Source organism: Prionailurus viverrinus, chromosome D3 (assembly GCF_022837055.1).
Source record: "Prionailurus viverrinus isolate Anna chromosome D3, UM_Priviv_1.0, whole genome shotgun sequence".
Classification (NCBI taxonomy): Eukaryota; Metazoa; Chordata; class Mammalia; order Carnivora; family Felidae; genus Prionailurus; species Prionailurus viverrinus.
Genome location: NC_062572.1, coordinates 10,817,225 through 10,840,663, shown reverse-complemented (window position 1 = coordinate 10,840,663; position 23,439 = coordinate 10,817,225). Strand labels below are relative to the sequence as shown.

The 23,439-nt window shown below is 60.4% G+C and overlaps 2 protein-coding genes across 7 annotated transcripts in view; one reads left to right on the top strand and one right to left on the bottom strand.

Moving 5' to 3' along the window:
- Positions 1–3,754, top strand: part of RASAL1 (RAS protein activator like 1) — a 45,660-nt gene extending 41,906 nt beyond the window's left edge. For 3 of the 6 annotated variants that reach the window (XM_047827856.1, XM_047827855.1, XM_047827858.1), the window contains 5 exons: positions 509–646; positions 737–872; positions 1,652–1,772; positions 2,636–2,712; positions 2,974–3,754. In XM_047827856.1, coding sequence (XP_047683812.1) covers positions 509–646; positions 737–872; positions 1,652–1,772; positions 2,636–2,712; positions 2,974–3,113 — 612 coding nt within the window. In that variant the 3' untranslated portion in view covers positions 3,114–3,754. Of the gene's footprint in view, positions 1–508; positions 647–736; positions 873–1,651; positions 1,773–2,635; positions 2,713–2,973 lie in introns of those variants that run through there. The other 3 variants (XR_007145817.1, XR_007145818.1, XM_047827857.1) reach the window with 3 other exon arrangements.
- Positions 3,755–4,710: 956 nt separating this feature from the next.
- Positions 4,711–23,439, bottom strand: part of DTX1 (deltex E3 ubiquitin ligase 1) — a 34,323-nt gene continuing 15,594 nt past the window's right edge. Inside the window, exons 3-10 of the mRNA XM_047827859.1 lie at positions 20,923–21,625; positions 8,525–8,586; positions 7,992–8,153; positions 7,668–7,729; positions 7,030–7,188; positions 6,792–6,953; positions 6,605–6,694; positions 4,711–5,961 (exon numbers count right to left, since the gene is read on the bottom strand). Of these exons, the coding sequence (XP_047683815.1) occupies positions 5,737–5,961; positions 6,605–6,694; positions 6,792–6,953; positions 7,030–7,188; positions 7,668–7,729; positions 7,992–8,153; positions 8,525–8,586; positions 20,923–21,625 (1,625 nt within the window). The 3' untranslated portion in view covers positions 4,711–5,736. The remainder of the gene's footprint in view (positions 5,962–6,604; positions 6,695–6,791; positions 6,954–7,029; positions 7,189–7,667; positions 7,730–7,991; positions 8,154–8,524; positions 8,587–20,922; positions 21,626–23,439) is intronic.

Here is a 23,439-nt window from a genome sequence, read left to right as displayed (position 1 = left end):
GGCGAACGCTGGAGAGGGTGCGCAAGCGTATCCTTCCTACTTTGTCCGCAAAGCATGGATTCCAGAGTTCAAATGCCTGGTTCCCAATTCTGCCTCCACTGGCTGAGTGGCCTCGGGAGGGCCAAGTGACCTCGGGAGGGCCAAGTGACCTCATCTGCACACAGGCTCAGCCTCAGACATTGGTGGCAGTTGACAGGCTGGAGTGCGGGAGGCACGCCCCAGCTGCTGTGCGGGTGGTTGCTCTGACGTCTGGTGATGATGGGAACTGATGCCCGGCGAGGTGGTGGCTTACCTAGAGAGTGATGGGGCAGGGCTGGGGGGGACTCACGGCACAAGAGCGCGGACACACAGGCACAGATCGCAGATCACAGAGACGCAGGCTTGAGTGTGTCCCCCCCCCCCCCCCCCCCGTCCCCGTCCCCATTCCCTGATGCACGCGCCCAAAGGAAAGCTGCCCCTGGGCCCCCCGCACCCCGGCCCACCCTGCAGCCACAGCCCTGTCTCCCAGATGCGCTTCTCCATCCCGGTGTCGCACATCCGCGCCGTGGAGCGCGTGGACGAGGGCGCCTTTCAGCTGCCGCACGTGATGCAGGTGATGGCGCAGGACGGCGCCGGGGCACTGCGGACCACCTACCTCCAGTGCAAGGTGAGGCACCGCAAGGATGGGGACGGAGGGCGTCCCTTGGGCCCCCCTCCACCCCTGACCGCCCCCCCCCCCCGCCCCGACTCCCTGCAGAATGTGAACGAGCTCAACCAGTGGCTGTCGGCCCTGCGCAAGGCCAGCGCCCCCAACCCGGACAAGCTGGCCGCCTGCCACCCGGGTGCCTTCCGCAGCTCGCGCTGGACCTGCTGCCTGCAGGCCGAGCGCTCAGGTGAGGGGGCGGGGCGGGCTCAGGTTCCGCCCTCCCCAGCTGTCAATCAGCAGGTGCCCCGCACCCTCCCCGGCGGGTTACTTAACCTTTCTGTGCGCCTGGCTCTCCTCCCGCGGGGAACAGTGCCTGCCTCCTAGGGTTGTTGTGCGGACTGAGTGTGTGTTCTCAGCACTTAGAACGCCCACCGGCACCTAGGGCGCATTGCGTGTGAGAGATTTTGTAAAGCACCTTCTATGGGCCCAGCATCCGGTGGTCGAGGCTCGCTCTCAATGAAGACCGGTGGATAACCAGACAAGTGTCCCACGGTCTTATAAGTACCAAAATGAGGCTTTTGAGGCTCCAGAGACTGCCTCTGAGCCGGCCGCAGGGTTGGAGATCAAGGAGGGCTTCCTGGAGGAGGTGCTGTTGAGACATGACCTGAGAAGAGTAGGCGATAAGCAGTGAGGGTGGAGAGACTGGGATGGGGTCAGGAAGGGTCGTAGGCAGGGCAAAGCGCCCGAGCAAAGGCCTGGAGGGGGCGCGGGGAGGGCTGAAGGGTCGAGAAGGGCCTGTGTGGCTGGAGCCGGGCCTGTGGGAGGAGTCTGGAGGGAGGGGACGCTCCTGCTCTGCTGAGCCAGGGCGGTGGGGGGGGGGGGGGGGGAGGCAGTGGGGCTTGAAGGCAGTAGGAGGCGGGAAGAGTGATTTTAGACGCAGAAGGGTCTGCGCTTGGCGACCCTCTGCCACGGGGGCTCCCGGAGGGGCGGCGGGAGGCAGTGCTGACGGCACCGCGTTCCCCTCAGCTGCCGGCTGCAGCCGCACGCACTCGGCCGTCACCCTGGGGGACTGGAGTGACCCGCTGGATCCCGACGCTGAGATCCAGATGGTGTACCGGCAGCTGCTCCTGGGGCGGGACCAGCTCAGGTGGGCGCCCCCACCCATTCCGCTTCCCCCGCGGTGACCAGCCAGGCCAGCTCCGCGCCCCCCCCCCCCCAACCCTCCCATGGCCTCCCCGGCTCATTTATTCATTCTTTCCCTGTGCATCAGCTGACTTCCTGGCCGGGCAGGGCATGCGGGCCCCAGGCGAGGCGGGGAGGCGTCCTCAGGCTGGCCCTAGTGCAGAAGTGGGTCCGGGATCTTTTACCATCCTGGGCTCCTGGGACCCGGCCCAGACCGTGGATGTGCTCCTTTTCCCCCCTGGTTGGCATCACCACCGGTCAGTGGCAGAGATCTGCTCCAAGTCCTTAGAGAGCGGGTTCTGAAGCTGGCCTGACCTGGGTTCAAAGTCTGAGCCAGTCGCTTACTGGCTGTGTGATCTTGGGCCCGTTGCTTACCCTCTCTGTACTTGTGTCTTTTCATCTGGGAGATAGGGACAGTCACAGCGCCTGCCTCTTGGACTTGTCCCGAGGGTCAAATGAGCTAATACAGGTGAAGTCTTTTTGTCGATGCCTGGTCGCAGTTAGCTTTCGGTAAATGGTAACAGTTACTATGCTGTGCAGCCTTAGGCGAGTGCTTGGCCTCTCTGTGTCTCAGTGGACTGTATAATGGAGCCAATAGTAAGTACCTACCTCAGATACATTTGTTGGGATCACGAGGTGAGTTAATACACGGGAAGGGCTTAGAGTAGCGTCTGCACTCTGTCTTTGCTGTGATGACGACAATGGTCGCGGTGGTGGTGACGACCGGGAATCCTTAACGCCTCCTGCAACCAGCAGAGAACCTCTGGGGTAGAGAACGAGATTGGGGATCAGGGACCAACCTTGTCTTTTCTCTCTTGCAACTTCCAGGATGAAATTCCAGGAGGATTTCAACATAGATACAAGCCCGGAGGCGGATACAATGAGGGCCTCGGGGGCCAAGGAAGGTAAGGGGTCAAGGGGCTCCCTTTTCTTTGCCTTCTCGGCCGCCTCCTACAACTTGTCAAGCACGCCCCTATTTCCTCCCCCCGCCCCCCACCGACTCCCCCTTTTCCGGTCCACCAGCAGGTGCGGTGAGTGGGGAGGATGGAGTGTGTGGGTTCTTGGGGGCACAAGGCCGGTCTGGAGCCTGAAAAGCCACGGGGACTGGGCTCCGGGAGCCTGCCCTGGCCCGGCTGAGCCCCCGTGGCCCCTTGTCTCCCTCCCAGGGGCCTGTCCTGAAGCCCTGGCCCGGCAGAGAGAGGCAGCTGGCCGCCTTCTGGAGGTGCTGGCAGATCTGGACAGAGCCCACGAGGAGCTCCAGCAGCGGGAGCAGCAGAAAGCGGCCCTGGGTCCCCTGGGGCACTGAGGAGATGCCAGAGCCAGCCTGGAAGGAGGAGGAAGGAGCCATCGGGCCCCTCTCAGGGCACCCCGGCCCCTCTCGGCTGCCCTGTACCTCGTCGATGCTGTGGCGCGGATGCTTCTGGAGATCTCCCAGTCTCTGTGCCCCAAGTCCAGAACCCCAGGCACGGAAGCCCTCTGGCAGGGGGCTGGCCTTGTACTGAATGAGTCTCAGTCTCTGGGCTGAGGCAGCTGGGAGTGGACGGGAGAGAAGGAGCCTGACTCATCCGGTTCGGCTGAAAGTCTCTGCTAAACCGGACCGGCCTCTACTCACACCGACAAGGCCATGGCCCCGAGCTGCTGGATACAGCCGGACGTGAATCCCTGATGCCCACGTGGCCTTGTTGCCCAGACAGGCACGAAAGAGGCTCAGCCCTTCCTGTTTTCACGTCTGCCGATCTGCGTCACCTCACTGATCCTCCTGAGCCCTGCCTTGGCCGAGAGTCCTAACCGCAAGCTTCCAGAATCGGGTTCCCTTAGGAATAATGGGGGCTGGGAGCCCAGTGCGCCAGACTCAGACCCCTGGAGCCTGGGATACCTTGGGCTAGGCTCTTGTCCCCTCTTTGAGCCTCAGTTCATGCTGTATAAAATAAGAAGGGAGTGTCTAGATGTGTGGCTGTCAAACTGGGTTCCACGGAGGTGGCTCGGGAGCCAGGGAGGGGTTTCTCAGACTGTGGTCCAAAGCTCAGCCCCTAGGTTGTCTGCTAGCGATGCAGATGCTTGGACCCCACCAGCATCTGCTGAATGAGAATCTGAGGGAGTGTGGGTGCAGGGATCAGGATTTTTAACAAGTTTCCCGGGTGATACGGATGAACGCAAGATTCGAAGATCATGGGGCCGGGAGATTTTGCATATTAGGGTTTGAAGTGAGATCTTGAGAATGAATCACAGAGGGTAAAATGAGAACACCCACTCTGGGAAAACCGGAAAGGCTTCCAAGGACTCATTTCTGGTTTTGTGTGACTAGAGGGTGGGACAGAAACCAAAGTATGTATCTAGGGATAAGGGGGACCGGGAAAGATGCAGCGCTATCCCGAGAGTGGCCAGCAGGTGTCGCCTGGAGCCGCAGCAGCCGCCACAGCCACCCAGCATTCTGGGACGTTGCTGAGGCTGATTGGAAGCTGTGTTGCAGATCCCGGGCTCTGTCTCTAGACAGAACCGGGCCCTCCTCCCTTAGGGCAGGGGCTGGGGCTCCAGGAGCCGATCACGATGTCGCCCAGCTCCTCCGTGTTTTCTCCGAGGCTCTCAGCCCCCCAGCCCAAGTCCCTCATTCCTAGTATTGTACCCGGGAGCTGCTGTGTGCATTGCCTTGGGCTGTGCTCGAGAGAAGAGCACGTTCCGCCCTGTCCTCTTGGGTACCCTCTGCCTCGGCCACCTTCACACCCGCTGCGTACCCGGGGACAAGAGAATTATGGAGACCCTCCAACCCCAGCTGCCCAAGACCGAGAGAGGCAGTGGTCCTGGGGTCATCGTTTTGTTGCAAGCTCCCCGGGAGGGTGGGCCAGAGGCCCCCCAGGAACAGAGCCACCCACCCAGCCCCCGTCTCGGCAGGAAAGAAAACTGAGTGAGGAGGAGAAAGACCATTTATTTCTCCACCCACAGTGGGACGGGTAGGTTTTCCAAAGAGCAATCGCTGGCGTCCCTTTAAATCTTGGCTGACTTCCACCGCGGCAGCCAACCAACAGAGGCGGAGCTGGTGAGTTGCCTGGGCAACAGGCCCCTGGTTGGCCAAGACCATCAGCCACCCCACTGCCCACTCCCAAGAAAGGGAAATGGACCCGTTGCTGTCCGGTCTGCTTTTCTAGACCCGCTGGCCTAAGCTCGGCCTCATCCAGCCTTTGGATCTCGGCGTTGGGAGCGATTTGGCGGAGAGGACAGGATGGGGAGGAAAGGAGAACAGTGCCTTTATCTGGGACAGACATAAGGCCTGGGGACGGGAGGGGAGAAGAAGGAGGTGAGAGTCCCAGAAGGATGAGGTGAGAGTCCCAGAAGGATGAAGAGACACAAGCACAAAACAAGGTCCCTCTAGTCCTCCTCTCTCTGGCCTGCCCCTTTGCAAAACTGCTGACTAACCTGGGGTTCTGCCCCCTGGGCCCACAAGTGCCCATCAGTGGGTAGCAGAGGGGGGCCCCTTTCCCCCAGGCGCTTGAGCTGAATCCCGCCTGCAGACAAGCCTACACAGATGTGATAGAGACGCGGGTGGGAGTCCACATGGAGTATCACAGGGGTCTTCTGTCTCTTTCCCCCCAGCCTGGGGGTAAGTAGAGGCACGTGGGTGTGCGTGCGTGTGTTCACCAGGACACGTGTGTTTGCGCGAGGGGGTGGGGCTCTGTCTCTTCCGTAGGGAGGTTACTGTGGTTCCGGTGTTCTCTCCGCCACCCTCTCAGGGAGCTACGGGTCGGAGCCGGCTGGCCTGCCATCCTCCTCCCATCATTCCAACCGCCATCAGCCAAATCCCCAGGACGCTTCTGGCTCCTTCCGCGGGCTCCTCCCCAGCCCTGAACCCGGGCCACCAGGACGCGCCTGGCAGAGGGAGGCAAGTGCCGGACCAGGGGCAAAGCAGGAGGGAAGGTGGGCCCCCCCCCGGGGCCTCAGGCCTTGGCTGCAGCCTCGGACACGCCCTGGGCTGTGAGCTCGGCCAGCACATTGTCTAGGTAGCTAGCGTCCGGGTAGCCGTGGCCCGTGAGGTTGGATCCAAACTCGGTCTTGTGGTGGATCTCGTTCCACACCACGGTGTCCGACTCGCCTGTGGTGTTGGACGTGCCGATGGTGAAGATGAGTCTCCGCTCCCAGGCGGTGATGAGCAGCCTCAACACCTGGGGGACAGGAGTGGGGACAGGAGGGGGGGTGAGCGGAGGGGGCGGGCAGCCCCGCCCCTGTGGCTGGAGTCCCTCCCGCCCAGCCTCCCTCCTTCCTTGGCCGAGCTGTGGCCCTCTCACTACCTGCTAAGCCCTGCGGCATTCCCGCGGGCGCCCAGCCTGGCCGCTTCCTTCCCTAGAGGGACCCCCCCCCCCTCCCGCCCGCAGTGAGAGCTCTTTCCAGGCTATCTGCCCGTTTCATCTGGGTCTCCACCTGAAGGCCCTCGGCTGTGTTCACTTGACTACACAGCCATCTTGTGACTTCTTTGGCAATATTCAAAGGCCTGGGGATTTCACGTGAAAATCAGAATTTCTTGCTTCTCTTGAAAAACAAGGGAGGCAGACGATCCGTAGTGTACCAGCTGTGTGATCTTGGGCAAGTTACTTGACCTCTCTGAGGCTAAGTTTCTTTATCTGTAAAATGGGGTCAAGACCTTGACCTCCTCAAGCTGGAAATGAGCCCAGGTGTGTGAAGCCACCTGGCGGGGCTGGACACGCACTAGGAGGTGATGGTCACTGTCGGTGCGGGCAGGAAACAGGGATTGGGGGTGAGGGGCGTCCCCGGCCTGCTCCCACACCCCCGCACCCTCCCAGCACCCACCTTCCGGCCCTTCTCGTTGTTGGGCAGGTAGCAGTGACGCGGGAAGCCTCTTGCGGTGAACTTCTTGCCTGGGTTGGGGTGCTCAGGGCCCTGTGGGGAGCGGGCAGCAGAGGCTTGAGCCACAGACAGGTGTGGGGGACCCATGCAGGGTTCCGAGGGGCGGGGGCCAGGGGCACGGGGGCCTCACCTGGATGCCTGTGGGGATGTCGTAGACGATGCGGATGGTCTGGGTGTCGGCGAAGCCAGGCAGAGAGTGCGGGATGAGGTGGAACTGCATCTTCCCGGGCGGCTGGGTGCCCGTCTTCTCTCCGTAGATGGCCTTGCACGTGGGGCACTGCAGGCTGCCGTCCTGGGGCAGGGGAGGCCGGCGGTGAGGCCCCACCCCGCGGCGTCCCGGCCCCGCCCCCTGCCCCCGCGCCGCCCACCTTGTTGCCATTGGAGTACATGGCCACGAGGCACAGCAGGTGGTACATGTGGCCGCAGCGGCCCAGGCGGCCCACGAGCTCGGGTCGCACGCCCTTGTGCCGAAGCACGCCTTCGTAGCCGGATGCTGTGACCAGCCGCTCCATGCAGATGGTGCAGTCCTGACGGAGGGGGCGCAGAGGGGACACTGACGACGGGCCAGGGCACGACACCCTCGGGTCAGCGCTGCCCCTTGGCGGGAGCCAGGCCCCAGGCCACCAAGGGTGGCGGACGGCCCCCTCTCCGGTGCCCCCTTGTCAAAGGGAGGGAGAGAGAGGACACCCCCATACACTAGCGACACATGGCAGAGGTAGAGATGACCTTCCACCCCTCTTCAGGGGGATTAAGGCAAAACTTAGAACGTTGGGTGGAAAATATGGGTGCCAATAAGGTTCGAAAGCCGTCAACCATCCAAAGATCGGTAAATGCGATTCTATTAAACCTAAGCGTTTCTGTCCATCAGAAGACACTGTGAAAAAGGGAGAAGGCCAAGCCCGAACTGGGGGGAGAGACTGTAACACACGGGGCCACGGGAGGAGAAGGGAGGTCAGGGGCTGGGCCCTCGGTCTGCCCAGGCCAGTACCCTCCGCTGGGGGCTCACCTCATCGGGCGGGTTCTTCACCTTCTGCATGTACCTTCGAACCACATCCTCGGGGTTCTTACCTGCAAGGACACAGCGGGCGGGCTGGAGGGTGCCCAGGGTCTCCGCCCTGAGGGCTTGGCTCGGGCGGGGGCGCACAGAGGGGGTGGCAGGAGTCACATGCCAGCGGCTGATGTAATCAGAGTTGGTGGTGGAGGGGGTCAGGGGCCAGGGAGCGGAGATCAGGAGACGGAGGTGGAGGCCTAAGTCCTAAGAACAGATGGGAGCTGAGGGGTCAGGGTCAAGGGTTAGTTAGTGGGGCCAGGGTCGGCGCGGAAGGCGTACTCTTCTTGAGGTGCTTCTTCTTGGTCTTGCGGCACACCCCGGGCACGCCGGGCACGGGCTTGACGTCGCTCTTGCTCACGGGCGGCGGGTGCAGGATGGGCTTGGGGGCCCGCGTCAGGCACACGGGCAGGCCGGCGGCACACAGCAGGATCCCGGTCATCCCTGGGGACGCGGCCGGGGCGGTCAGGGGGCGGAGCGCTCTCCCGGCCCCGCCCACCCAGCCCTCCCGCCGGCGGGAGGACGCCGCAGGCCTTCCCCCAGGCCCCGCCCACCTGCTCCGCCCCGCCCCCCGCCCCCGAACGTGGGGGCGCCCGGGTGGGCGGGCGGGGTGGCCCTGGGCCCCACCCCAGCTGGAAGCCGAGTGGAGCGCCTTCTGCGGGCCCCGCCTACCCCGGCGTCGGGGTCCAACGGTAGGGGGCGTTTCCTCTGGGCCCCGCCCACCAGCCTCGCCAAGGGGCGGGGCCACAGGGCAGACAGGTGGGGCTGCCTCCTCGTGCGCCCCGCCCTTCTGCCCCTCCGGGGCGGCATCTCACCTGCCAGGGCCGGATGGACGGGCCCCGTACCATTCAAGTTCTTCACCGGGAGCGCGGGGACCCTGAGGGGAGAAAAGAGGCCGCAGCTGGACTTCAGCCCCCCACACCGGAAGATCCGAGGGCTCTGGTTTGGCTTCCGGACATACCTGCACCTCTGTGTCATTTAGAATATGACCGCCAGGGACATAGACATCCTTCTCTTATGGGGCGGGGTGTCATTGGGACCTCTGCCCCAGTTACAGTGGAATGAGTACTGACTCTTCCCTACTCCCTTGTGAGAGCTTGGGGGCCAACAGTTCCCTTCCACTGGCCGCTGTGCCTGAAACCCAACTCCGAGTGACGTAGCCATTCTAGCATTTCTCCAGGTTTCCTATATGGAGCACTAGTGCCTATAAAAGGTTCTGGGAAAGAAGGATTCAGGGAGCAAATGAGTTATGAAACACTTCACTGCCTCCTTGGAAATTCACAACATATATGAGCATCTTAAAGGCTCTGATAAGTCCTGCATAAGGAACTATGATTAGCAATGATGAATCCAGGTTTTCCAAAGACATTTCACACGGAACACTTTCGTCCCCCCTCTCGAAGATCTACTGATGACAGTTCCTGTAACTAAGGCACTGTCCCCTCCTCAGATGAAAAGTCCCCAAGAAAACATAGCCTGCCTCCCCTCTTCGCCTTCCCTCACCAAAGAGCTCTCTGGCTTTTGAAATCAGCCAGAGCTGCTCTCATATCTCAGCTTAATAAGCACTAACCGTCTGGCTGACACGCAGCCCATCAGGCACCTCTCAGAAGCCCGTTTCCCATCTATAAAGCAGCACCTCGTGTTTGCCCTGAGGAGTCAATGACATTCTGCCTGTCAAGGGTCCAGGAGAATTCCTGGCACCTAATAAAGAGTCTAATGGCGTTAACCACCACCATCGCCCCGTGGACGTGCAGGCCTGGCTGAAGAGTTCCACCTCCCCGCACCTCGGCCCACTGAGTCACGGAGTGTCTTCTCTTCATCTGGGAGAGGAAGCCGTGCAAGTGTGGCAGTGACGAGCCTGGGCGAGTCACTTCACCTCTGTGGCCCTTGGTCTCCCTACCTGTAACATGGGGATAACGATACCTCACCCCCAGGGCTGTTGGGAGGGCTGCCTGAGAAGATCCGCGGTGACCTGGACCGTGTGCCTGCCTGCGTCTTCGTGACTTCAGTGCTTGGACACGCAGGTGAACTACTGTCTTGCCGTCGACGGGCACAAAACGCTGGATGGATGTCTTGATGGACAGGAGTGTTCTCAAAGGCCGGGACGCCAGAGGGGCCTGGGGGGTGTGCCGGGAAGGGACGGGGGCCGCGACAGCTGGGAAATTGCTGCGACAACCCCCTCTGCCTGGCTGCTCAGGTCTGAGCCTGGCCGGGGCTGCCTGGTCACCTGCCCCTGGCAGGCACAGAGGATACTAGGGAGCTGGCTGGGAAGCATCTTTTAGCAAATGGTATGCTTGGCAGGCTTGGGTGCAGCCACAGTGGATCCAGAAACGCACACACATACACACACACACACACACAGACCACCCCAGAGGCATGCACACACACACCTCCACGCAGACACACAAGCACAGGGACACATCCACACGCCAGGGAACACAGGCGTGGGGAGCAGATGTCAGGGTCCTCGAACACTATGGTGACCCAAGGCCACCGAACACCGCTCCTGCACGGGTGCTACTGGTGGGCGGGCACCGCGGGACCCCCAGCGCCTGGCCAATCGAGGTGTGTGTGGGGAAAGGTGCTGTGCCTCCGTTTCCCCACCTGTAATGGGCATAAAGCCTTGTGAGGGTCCAGTGAGGTAAAACACGCAAAGCTCATAGTTTGGGGGCAGGGCTGTGAGTGGAGGACGACTCTCTCCTTCTAGCAGCCTGCTGGGAGCCCAGAGATGGGGCTGAGTTTCCATCCGACCCTCTCGGGGTCTGTCATAATCCTCCAGGACCTGCCTAAAGGGTATCACCTAATCTTACGCCTCCCCATACTCTTCCAGGAAAGCAAAGAGGCACATACCTCAAGCTTCTCCTCTTCCCTGCCCTGTCCTTCAAAAGAGTTCCTCGATATATTTACGTCTCCCCGACCTCCTTCCTTCCCCTTCCATCTCATGGAAAAAAATCCTTTTCTCCAGGGCTATCCGTAAGACGGGGGGCACGGACAATATGTAGCGTGCAAAGCACTACTCCTTATGGCCCACCTGCGGCAGACATCACTAATCCATCACTGCACGCTCTCAAGCTGAGCAGAATCCTTCAGGTCAGGACGGCCCCTACCGATCAGTGAGGACAGTTCGCTACCCGAGGTTTACCTCAAGCCCAATGTCTGGTCCAGCTCATGCCCCTGGTCTTGCTGAGTCTTTGGCCTGGGAGTTAGGGAGCGGGGGGCAGGGGGGAGTGCTCAGAAAGGGAAGGTTTTAAAAATCTCAGCTGCCCTACAATTCCTGACACCCCTTAAAAACCACAGGGCTCGATTTACAAAAATGAGACTTCTTCCCAAGAAGAAGGTTGTGAGTAGGCTGTGACGGGGGGGGGGGGGGGGCTGTTTTTTTTATTTACTCATCAAGAGCTGGGGAACAGTCTCAAGGCAGCCCCCAGCCTCTCTTGACGTGCAGGCCCCCCTGAGAGAACCCAGGGTAGCAGGGTTCCCACGATGCCCGAGCGTGGGAGCCACCCGGGGCCTCCTTTTGATGTGGGATGCGCTGTTTCCTCCCAGTCAGCAAGAACATCCTTCTGTCCTGGACAAGAGTCTGCTGCCCGCAGGCCTCCCGGAAGGGGGGTCGGCCCGCACGCTGCGCTCCACCCTCTCGGGGCCCAGCCTGGCAAAGGGTAGGAGGAAGCCGTCAGCACCCCCTTGAGATCTGCTCTGACCAGGAGCCAGGCCTGGCCACCCCCGTGTGGAGAAGGGTCCCGCTGCCACGCTGGTTTCCCTGCTGTCGCACCTACCTCTGCCTCAAGGCCTGTTCCTCCTCTGCCCTCAACCTCGTTTGGCTCCTACCTTGCTCAGAGAAGAATCCGACCCCCTTACCCTATGTGAGATAGCCGGTACCTAGCCCTTTGCCCTGGGCTCACCCCTCGCCCCTTCTCCCCCAGCCCCCCTGGTCTCCCTGCTGTTCCTCGAACACGCCAGCCATATTCCCACCCCAGGGCCTTTGCACCTGCTGAGCTCTCTCTCCCAGAATGCTCTTCCCTGGATGTCCTCGAGCCTTGATCCCTCACTTGACACAGGTTTCTGCTCGGATGTCACCTTGTCAGAGACCTGCCCTCCCATTTTACTCCAGAGAAACCTCTGTCTCGGCCATTACCTTATTGACTGATTGATTTAGCGCTAACCATGACCTGATTATAAAGTCTGGTCTGACCAGGCCTTCCCTGCCTCTGTGACCTCGTCTCCTACCCCCTCCATCTCTCTCCCCCGGACACATCTGCCGTGACTCTAACATAGTCTGAGGCTCTGTCAAGGCCTTGGCACTTGCTGTGCTGTCTGCCCAAATGTCCCCCCCCCCCCCCCGATGCCGAATGGCTCACCTAGGTCCCTGCCGCAATGCCACCTCACGAGAGAGACCTTCCTAGGCCACCTGACTTCAACCCCAGGATACGGCACATAGCAGATGCTCCAGAGAGCCCTGTTGCATGAAGGGAGGAGGGCGGGCTGAATTCTGTGGGAATGTCCTGTGCGGACGACGCACGTGTACGCGCTCAGGCACCTTCTCCCTGTGTGTTCTGTGCCCACGGGTGAAGTGAGCCTGGAAGCACATGTCCCAGAGAGACACCCTCTGTGGCCTCCAGTCCCCTGGAGGCTCTCTGCCAGCGCTCCTTTTAGAGTGAGCGTGCTCAGTGGGCACCCTGCACGACAGCACAAGCAAACCGACAGAGTCCCAGAAATGCTCCGCATCCCACCCGAGGGCAGAGGTTCCCTGGCACGGTTCCGGGGAAGCCGGGCATTACACGGAACCGTCTTCCTGAATGTGCCACGGACAGGCGGGCGGGGGGGATGTTCTCCATGGTCAAGAATTCCAGGTACTCACTATGTGCCCGGCATCATTGTCACACTTCACTTCCTCATCTAATCGTCCCCCAACGTCTGTGACGTCCCATCTAGAGAGAGGGAAACTGAGGCACAGAGAGGTGAAGTAACTTGTCAGGGGTGGGACCAGGATTCCAGCCCAGGCTGTCAGACTCCAGGGTCTGTGCTCTTAGCCATGCCAGGGGCCTAAGTTGGAGGCTCTGTCTGAGAAAGAAAACAAAAGAAGAGAAAAGAAAAGAGAAAAGAAGAAAAGAGGAAAAAGAAAAAAAGAAAAGAAAAGAAAAAAGAAAAGAAAAGAAAAAAGAGGAAAAAGAAGAAAAAGGGAAGGGAAGGGAAGGAAAGAAAAAAGAAAAGAAAAGAAAAGAAAAAAAAGAAACAACCAGAATTCGCCTGAGATACAAGGGATGGAGGACGTGGCTTTCCTCCTTGCCAAGAAAGGACAAGCAGAGATGCTTCATATCTGCACTGGCTGGGAGGCGATGTTCAAAGACAGGATGAGATAATGTGACATTTTCCTAGCTGCTCACACTGTTCCTCACACTGTTCCCTGCCCTTTTCCTGCCTGGGTACCTCTGCCACACTGTTCCTCCTGCCTGTCCATACTGTCTATTCCCAATTCACATCTGTCCTTTGAAGACAGGCCCAAAGGCCACTGTCTTTCTTCATGAGGCTTTTTTTGATCTACCTCAAGTGGATTCCTAGCTACCCCTTCTTTTAATTCCCTAGAGCCCATGGATGATGTTGATCTTTTTTTCTTTTCTTTAAGGATACAGACATTTTCTATCTCGCTTTCTAGTTGTGTGGTTCCACGCCTACCTCCTCCGCCAGATTGTGAGCTTCTAGAAATGTGTCTGAACCGGCCCTGTGACCCTGGGATGGCAGATGAAACTCCACGTACGTGGGTTCTCAGGAAGTACTGAATAGAGGAAGAAATTGGTCTACTAGCTCTGTGGCCCCTTCGGTGCGGGGGGGGGGGGCGCGCTGGTGCCCTTAGAAACAGCAGTTCTAACACCAAATGTCCCCCCGGACACAAGGTGGACACAGGGGTGGCAAATGCATGAGGTGAGTGCTACACTTCCGCACCCACGGCAGGCATCACCAATCAATCCCGGCACTCCCTTCCACTGAACCAAAACGCAACTCCAGACTCCTCCTCAGGAGTGCTCCAGGAAGACGTTAGTTACCATTCAAGCGGAGATGGTGCAGGAGATGAAATCTGTTTGTCATCTGTTTTGAGGGACTGAGGCCAAGAGAGGGGAAGTGACTTCACTAAGGTCACCCAGCTGGTTAGTGGTGCACCTGGCACCAGTTCCTGGAATTTCTGAGTCAGCGGCCGGGGCAGACCCCTCCGGGCTGATCTGCGGGGCCATCTGGAGTTGAGTGGGCTTTCTGAGCCCACTGTGCCCTACAGGCGGGTTGAAGTTTTTGACCATGGCCCTGGAGCTGGCTCAGGCCCAGGGAGGCTACATCAGCTGCACAAGTGGACCCATCTGCTTGCTCTGGCCACTCCTCCCTGTCCCAGGAATAAAGGGGCTCAGGACCCCCGGGAGGCAGGAAACCACATGGACACGCCCTTTAGCGCAGCCGAGTTTCCATCTCTCTGCCCACATCTGGCTCCTGTCCTCCCCCTGCCCCCATGGCCAGGGCAGGCCCCAGGCACGTCACATTCTCTGATGATGGTTTCCAGGTCCCATGACTGGCCTCAGGTGCCCTCAGGACACCTGGCACTTGCCCTGGAGTCCCTTGGGAGGCTCCAGCCTCAGTCATTCGGGTCCAAGTGGGTGACGAGGGGGCAGAAGTGAGAGTGCCATGTCACGGGAGAGGGAAGTTGAGCAGCACCTGGGGATCGCCCACGTTCCTTGGGCCTGCTCCCCTCGCCCGCCCCCATTCAGTGGCCCACTCCACCTGCACCCGACCCCCTGACGCCCACAGTCCTGGGGCCAGCCACGTCCCCACTCTCACCCCCTCTGCAGGGCTTCAGACATCGAGGACATCACAGTGAGCTCCGGGGGCCCCATGGGCCCAGCAAAACCCACAGGCCATCAACGGCTGCTGTGTGGAGGCCTTGCTCACTTCCCCTTTCTGCCTGGACAAGCCTCTGAGCTTCTATGGGCCTCAGTTTCCCCTCTGTCAAATGGGACCTCTCATCCCTGCCCGTGTCCACTCCTAGGGGAGAAAACGGTGCAGAAGTCCCCTAGAGAGACCTTATGAGGGGTGGCCACCATTTAGGGCCAGATTTATCCAGGGGCCTGGGGGCTCAGCACCATCCTCCTTCAAACCCCGGGTCCCCTCAGGCCCCCAGAGCAGTGCTCTGTCAGGGGAACCCAGGCAGGGGGAGGGGGACGGGGAGGGGAGGGCTGGCGGTTCCCACGGCCTGGGGCTGCCGCTTGCAGACAGGAGCATGTGGTTTGGCCTCCCAGGGAGCGGGGCAGGAAGTGCTTCAGGTCTGGGGCTTGGGGGTGTTGGGTTTGACCTTGTGGTGAGGCTCCCGCCCTCCGGGAGGGAGGGAGGGGAGACTGCACACCAGCGAGGCCAGGAAAGGGGGGAGGGTGGGCAGGCCAGAGGCCTAACGGGGACACGGGGACGCGGTGAGGGTGAGACTTTTTCATGTTGTATCTTTCAGTCCTTTGGTGTTTTTGAAGCACCGAAATGTAATGCCTATGAAAAAACCAGAGAACGAAATACGAATTCTTTAAAATGAAAACGTAGGGGCGCCTGGATGGCTCAGTAAGCATCGGACTTCGGCTCAGGTCATGAGCTCACGGTCCCGGAGTTCGAGCCCCGCGTCGGGCTCCGGGCTGACCACTCGGAGCCGGAGCCGGGAGCCTGCTTCGGATTCTGTGTCTCCCTCGCTCTCTGCCCCCGCCCCCGCTTACATTCTGTCTCTCTCTGTGTCAAAAATAAATAAAACGTTAAAAAAAATTAAAAAAAAAAACAGGAGGAAAACACCCAAATACACGTATATCGTCCAGACCGTCTCCTGTCACCTGCGTTGGTCCCGCCTATACCATATTCCCAACATCCAGAGGAAACCTGTTACAACAAAGTCACAGCCTGCTGGCTTCCATTTCACACAGAATAAAAGCCAAAGTTCCCCCCCCTACCCCCCCGCCCCGGCCTCAGGGCCCTATAGGACTGGCCCCATTTTCATCTCTGACCTCTTCCTCACCACTCGCCCTCTGCAGCGTCTCTAGCCACACTGACCTCCTCAAACATACGGGGCCCGCTCCTGCCTCAGGGCCTTTGTACAAGCTGCTTCTCTGTCTGGAATGCTCTTCCCCCAGTTGTCCGCGTGGCTTGCTTTTTAACCTCCTTTGGTCTTTGCTCAAATGGGACATTCTCAGTGAGGCCTCTTCTGACCTCTTTATTTAAAATTATATCCCTGTCATCCGTGCTTATGTGTCTTCCGCTATTTTTCCTCTGCAGCAGTTACTTCTCCCTGGACCATGTTCTAGAATTTATTTACTTAGTGTATTGTTTGCCAGTCACTAGACTGTGGTTCCGGGAGGGTCGGGATTATCTGCCTTATTCACCCTTGCCTCCCCAGGGCCCCAAACAATGCCTGGCACACAGGAGTTGTTCAATACATAGGGGTTAATTCATTAAAAAAAACCCAAACAAACAGATGAACGTAGGGTATAAGGAAGGTAAAAAGAAACAGCAAAGTGTGACAGGTAAAAACATGACGGATAAAGGGTTCATCGGCTTCATGCAGAAGGAGCGTGTGCAAGTCAATAAGGAAGCAGCAAATAGCCCAAGAGGAGGTGAAGCAAAGGGAATACACACGTAATTGGCAAAAGGAGCCACTGGTGGCCAGAAAACAGGGAGAGGTTCTCAGGCTTACCGAGAACCAAAGGTAGGAAAATGCCACTCAGGTGGCATCTCTGTGGCACAGCTCACGTTGACGTGATGTACAAGTCTGACAGGCCTGGAAGGGAGCGGCACGGCTCCCCACCACTAGCGGGTGGTGTAGACGGAGGAGACTTGAAAACGCACGCACTTTGACACCCGGCCTCATGCTGGACAGCGGCCTGGGTTGCCGGCCCTGCTTCACAGGTGCAGACGCTTGAGGACCAGAGGGGACAGTGAGTCCCCCCGGGGTCCCACAGGGAGAGGAGGTGCCGAAGCCGGGCCCGTCTGAACCCCGGGGTTCCCCGACACCCTGTGGAATCAGGACCGGGTCTCTGGGGCCCTGGCAGGAGTTCTGGGGTGGGCAGACGGGGAGGGGTCAGGCACCCCGATACCCTGGCCAACTGGGGATTTTGAATCACCGTCCTGACTGGGGGACCCGGAGCGAGTGTCAGCCTTTTGGAGCCTCGTTTCCTCACCCGAAGAACGGGGGAAATCGGACTTGCCAGGTTGGGTTTCTGTGGGCATTAAGACAGGCAATGCCTGTGTGTCAAAGGCGAGAAATGAGCCCTGGGACAAAGCAAGTGCCCAGTAAATGGAAACAGGCCTGCAGCTGTCCCCTCTCCCCTCCACCACGTGGGGTGGAAACTCTGAGTCTGCCCCACAGCTGTGTTCCAAAGTGCTGGACGCTGCCCTCTCAGGAGACAGGGCAGATCGTCCCCACCCCTGCGTGTCCCCCAGGCCCAGGCTGCCAGCTGGCTCCCCGCCCCGTCACAGGGGCAGTGGAAAAATACCCAGGCCAGAGCGACACTCTGGCCCCACTGGGCAAGTCGGTGCCCCTCTCTGGGCCTCTTGCCCTGTTCCCCACCCAGGGCTGAGATGCGGGTGTGAAATGATCCTACGGGGTGGGCGACTTTAAAGCTTTGCGTGTCACGGGCCCTCCGGAGCCAGTCAGCACGCATGAGGGGTGGCAGTTTTAGCTCCGTTTGTCAGATGGGAAAACTGAGGCTAGGGGAGGGAAGCCATGCCCCCAAGGTCACCCAACTGGGAAAGGACTAGACTCTGGGTTCGTCTCAGTCCTGAGGGACAGACGGAGGTGCAGAGGAGAGAGCGGAGAGGAACAAGAAAGGCAGGGAGAAGGAACGACAGACAGACAGATGGACGCAGAGACACAGGGAGCCACAGAAACACTGTTACCAGTTGAACCGTGTCCTCCTAGAACATCTATGTTGATACCCACCCCCCCCAGGCCCTCAGACACTTTGGAGACGGGGTCCTTGGAGAGGGGACAAGAACGAGGTCCAACAACGTTAGGGTGGACCCTAACCATGGACTGGTGTCCTCACAAAGAGGAAACCGGACACATAAACCCAGAGGCAGAGGGATCGTGCAGAGGGCCCTGAGGGCTCTGGGGTGGGGGGGGCCAGGGCGGGGCTGGGGGGGGGCTGGCTGCCTGGCTCCTCGGAGACCCCCATCTCTCCCCTCGTAGGCTATGCCTGGGCCTCTCTTGCCCCGGCAACGGAGGCCTCAGCCTGGGGGAGCCAGGCTCTGCTCCCCTGTTCACACGCCCCTTGTTCCCCCTCATTCCCAGGCAGACTCCACTCGGAGCCAGAGTATTTTTAGCTGGGGTTCCTCGGAGAGGAGGCCTGGGGGCCTTGACACAGGCTTGTCTGGCTGGGCAGGGTCTGTGTGGCTGGGGACAGATGAGAAACCCCTCGACAGTTCGTACACCCCCCCCCGTTTTCTCAGCCAATGTCTGTTCTCAGAGAGGGTAACGACCATTCCCAGGGGGAGGAGGAGGGGGGCGCGTGGCTGGGGAGACCGGAGGACACGTTTAATGATCAGCACAACACCCCCAGGGAGAAATTCTTCTTGTCCCCACAGCCCTCTTGAGCTCAAGCACACTCTATAGCTCCCCACTTAGGCAGCACCAAGCCCGGGCTCCCCTAAGGCCCCCACAATCTGGCTCTGTACCCCCCCCCCCACTTGGGAAACATCTCACCCCCTACTGTTCCAGCAGGAAACCCCCATCCTTGTATGGTCTCCAGAACCTGCTGGATTCATTCCCACCTCCACTCCTTTGCACCTGCATCTGCCTGAGATGTCCTGCTCCTTCTGACCGGCCCCTCGCACCTCCAGCCCTCCCCGGCATGTGCCATGTTCTCCAAGCCCCGCCGAAATCGCCTATGCTGTTCCCTCTACCTGGAATAGCCTTCCTCGGATCTGGCTCCCTCCTCAGAGGGGTCTTCCCTGACCACCCCCCCCCGCCGCCCCATTCCCTCCCCACCCTACCGCCCTGTCCCGCTATCTCCCCGGCACTTCCCTCTCTCTCCAGCCACTGTGTTCATTTACTCATATATTTGCTTGCTGCATAGGCCTGTCTCCCCACCAGTCTGGGCCCCATGTGTCTTGCTCAGTTCTGTGAACACACACCCTCGGTACATATTTGGAGAATTAATATCGGGCCCTAAAAGCTGAGCGATTCCCAGCCTGCTCTGGAACCGTGGATGGTACGAATTTCATCAGCGGCTAAGACGTTCACTTCCCCTGGAAACCCGCTGAACACGTGTAGGAGAGTTGCACAGGGTTCCCGGAGCAGTTCTTGTGGTCACTGTGTAGGACACGTGCCACTATTTTCTTTTCTTTTCTTTTTATCCTATCCTATCCTATTCCATTCCATTCCATCCCATCGCAAGACAATTCTGGTTACAGCCTTTCGATTTCATAACCCACTACTGGGTTATGACAATACAGCCCCCAAGAGAAGGTTCTCAAATTCTTGCTGCAGAGGTCCCTGAACCTTCCTGGTCCTGCCCCTCCCTTCTCATAACAGAGCCACAAGGAACGCTCCAGTCCCACGACCCCTGGTGGGTGAGTCCCCCCTGCAATGCCTCCCCAAGAGGACTTCTTGACCTCCTCGGGGCTCCTCCCTGTTGGCACCGGGCCTGCCTGAGGCTGGGGCCGCACAGGGTGCCCCTCTGCCTGTCCCCATGGCTCACGCCCTCCCCCCAGAGGCATGACCCGAGCGGAGGGGGCAGGGAGGCAGGCGGCCGCTGCTGCAGTCTGCCTGAAGAATCAGGAGGCATTCTCGGCTCCTCTGGCCCCCGCACCGACCCGCTCCCTGGATGACCAGGGTCCTAACTGCCATTGCCACACCACTGCGATGAGCAGGCGCTGTGTCCAGGTACAGCGTGTCCCCACGCAGTGGAGATTCCGTTCGCATTTGCCAGATGGGGAGGCTGAGTCTCCGTGAAGGGCACGCCCCAGACCTCACAACTCGGAAGGGGCTGACAGGGGGTCTGAACGTGAGCAGTCACCTTCAAAGGGACAGAAGGCGGACAAGGCAGCCAGCTTTGGGGTCTCTTCCCTGCTCCAGGCCTCAGTTTCCCCTGGTGAAAAAGGAAGCCCGGATGTGGTGACCTCAAAGGTCGTGTCCAGATCCGACCTTGGCTGGCTGGTCTTGCCTGGGCCACCCCACAGGGATCTAAGCAGAGCTGGCACGTCTGGGGCACCACGACCCACACCCCAACCTGGCCTTCTGGTCTGGTCTTTACTCTTCCTTCTCATCCCCACTCTCTCAGGCTGATGGAGACGGGGCTCCGGGGGGCCGGGAGCTGACCCGCTGGGTCTGGGGGCCTGGGCTGCCTTCCCCGGAGGGTTTCCATATTTGGTATGACGGGGGTTCCTTTCCTCAGTGAAATCCTGCTGGGAAAGCCAGCAGATTCCAAAAAGGGTTGCACTGGCTGAAACAAGACCAGAGAGGCTGGCTCTGGTGCCCCTGACTTCTCCCGGATCCGCCACCCCCCCTGCCACCACCGCCCCGGGTCACCTGGGCCTCTCCTGAGCTGCGAAACACCACATTCGCCCAAAGTCAACGGTGCCATTTCAGGCGCGGCCTACGGGGAAGATATTCTGAGCCATAGTGCTTGCTGGGGCCTCGGGGCGAGATGGGCCTAGTCTAGGGGAGGGGCTGAAACCCTCTAAAAACTCCAAGACAACACGACACAGACTCTGGAATCCTCTGGCTCTGAATTCCACGCCCCGCTCTCCAGCTGGGGGACCGTCAGAAGGGAGCAGACCGCTCCCAGCCTCAGCCTCCCCAGCTGCAACACGGGCCTGGTGGAGTTGTCTGGGGGTGACAGACGAGGCGAGGCAGACAGGTTAGCAAGCGATGCACAAGGAACGCACACCGCTATTGCTGCTGCAGCCCCAGGGCTCGTGAACTGGGTGATCTGGGGGCGGGGGGGGGGGGGGGTTGTTACGAGCCCTCCCTGCGCTTCGGTTTCCTCGGCTGCGAATCGAGACTGATGGCGGTACCTACCTCGTACGTAGCGCCCCTGCGCGTGGACGTACACCAGCGGGAACGCGCTAAGGTGCTTTAATCACTGCCTGGCACCAAGCGAATTATTCACTAGACGCTAGAAATCGCTTACGACTGTTCTAAGGACTGTGACCGTGCGCTCCTAGCCCCGGAGGGCAGCCACCCTGCGCCCGGGGCCCGTCTTACCCGGGCGGGATGGAGGCGCGTGCGCTCACGCCGGTGGCGCGCTGGGGCCCGGGCCGGTTGAGGTTGTTCTGCCCCGGGGTGGGCGCGCCGCCGCCGCCGCCGCCGCCGCCGCCGGGGGCGCTCGGGCTCCGCGGGGACGCCCCGGGGGGCTGCGCGGGCTCGGCGGGGCCGGCGGCGGGCGCGGCCCAGAGCGCGGCGCCCGCGAAGGTGGCGCTGGGGCGCACGGCGAGCGCGCCGGGCGGCCCTCCGGGAGGCGGCGGCGGCGGCGGCGGGGCCGCGGGGGGCGCCTTGCGGCGCTGCGAGGCCAGGATGGCGTTGGAGGCGGCGCGCGTGCTGTTGACCAGCAGGCACTGCTGGCACGAGCAGGGCTGGCCCGAGCTGGCGCCCACGGGCCACGACTGCGACTTGGGGATGGAGCCCACGGTGAGCGGGTAGGCCAGGTCCAGGCGGCGGCGCAGGCGGCGGCGCCGGCGCGTCTGGCGGTTCATCTGCGACATGCTGTTGAAGTAGATGAGGTAGCAGAAGCCGAGCGACGAGAGGTCGAGCCACGGGTGCTGCTTCTCGTAGGCGTTCTGGATGGTGATGCAGATGTCCATGTCGTAGGCCGTCCACGCGCCGCCGTCGTTCTCCCACTCCCACACGATGCCCTTGCCCGGCGCGGACGACGGGTCGTAGAAGTTGCGCCGCACCGGCCGCATGGTGCCTGCGCTCACAAGGGGGAGGGGCGGTCAGAGCGGGGGGGGGCCGGGCCGGGCGGGCGCGACGGGACGGGCCGGGCAGGGCCAGGGGGCGGTGGGGGTGGGGTGGGGACTGTTCGGGCCAGTGGGGGGCGTGCCGGGCCCCCGGGCCTCCGCGGGCTCACCCATCCCAGGCTGCCTTCACCCATCCCCCTCACGGGTGCTTGAATGCCAGCGCTAATTCCTCTCCTCAATCATTCTTCCATTGGCTCCTTCATTCATTCATGCCTTAGTTCCTGCACTCCTACCCTCCTGGGCTCGTTCACTGGCTCCTTCTTCCGCTAGATCCTTCTCCCATGCCTGCAGCCATCCCGGATGCTCCTCATTGATACTTTTTTTTTTTCCCCCACTCGGTAATGTAATTCAAGCATTCAGTCATCCCCTCATTTACCGCCACCCTATTTAAAAACGTGCCACCCCTCCACATCCTTCCTTTTCTCTCTCTCCAGCCCCGCTTGGCTGTCTCCATCTGGCATAAGTTATATTTTACCTATTTATCTTGTCTTCTGTCTCCTCTCGCTAGAATGTCACCAAGGCAGGGACTCGGTTTTACTCCCTGCTGTATCCTCGGCGCCTGCGCACAGTAGGTACTCGGCAGATATCTGCCGGACGCATGAGCGCATTCACTGGTCCAGACACCGGTCCGTTTGGGGGTTGGTTACTCCCCCTCGCATTCCTCCACGCCTTTTGCTAATTCCTGCATCGGTCCATCCCTTCGCCCACCGATCCTTTTGGTTTCCACTCATCTGTTTGTTCATTTGTGCCTTCCCTTAACGCGCATTGGCCCAGTGCGCTTTCGAGGGCTCCACACTGAGTGCTCATTCAGAATGCACATACCCACGTGATAACCCCAGCCAGGTGAGCATTCGTGCCCCCATCTTAAAAAGGAGGGCACTGAGGTTTTGCTCCCAGTCACTGCTTCATGTCTCCCAAAGCTCTAGGCGATCCCCGAGAGCCAGGCTCCACGGGACCCCGCGTGAAACAGAGAAGGCAAGGTCCGGGCTGCAGGACTTCTCAGAGGCTTTAGCCTGCTCTGCGCCTCGGGACTACAGTGGAGGGATCGTTTTGCTGGGTTCACTTGGCACACCTGTGGGAAGGCTGTGCGCTCGACGGCTCCTCAACTGGGGGCAGGTCCCTTCAGCCTCCCTACGTCCCGGGGGGGCCCCATCTCGAAAACGAAGGTGCCGCTAACCCATGACCCACCCGCCCCCTCACACAGAGCTGCAGGGAGGATTCGGCGAGAATAGCCACAGAGCCCAGGGTCTGGGTTGGGCTCCAGGGCCGGGAGGCAGACAGACTTCATTTCAAGGCCCAGCTGCCCAGCTTGCCAGCTCTGTGACTGTGGCCAGGTGGCTCAACAGCCCTGGCTTCGGCTTTCTCATCTCCAAAATGGGCACCAGCAAAGCCCAGCTGATTCCTTGGCCCCTTCCTGTGGCGGTCCAACAGGCATCTCAAACTCAGCTCTGCTACAGCAGGGCTCTGATCCCTCCCCGCCCTGCATCTGCTCCCCACGAAGTGCTCCTCCTGGCAGTTGCTGACCGCGCTGTGCTCCCGGCTGCCCCCAAACGCGGACTCATCCCTGACTTAGCTCACACCTCACATCCAGTAAAGCCAGTCACCTCCTCCGCCTTCAGACAAACCCCACACCCGGCCACTTCTCCTCCCTGCTTTGCTTCTACCAGGTCTAGACCGTTGGGTCTCTCCTGCCTGGACTGGTGCAGTAGACTCACGACTGGTCTCTGCTTCTCCCTTTGCCATCTGCAGTCTGTTCCCCACATGG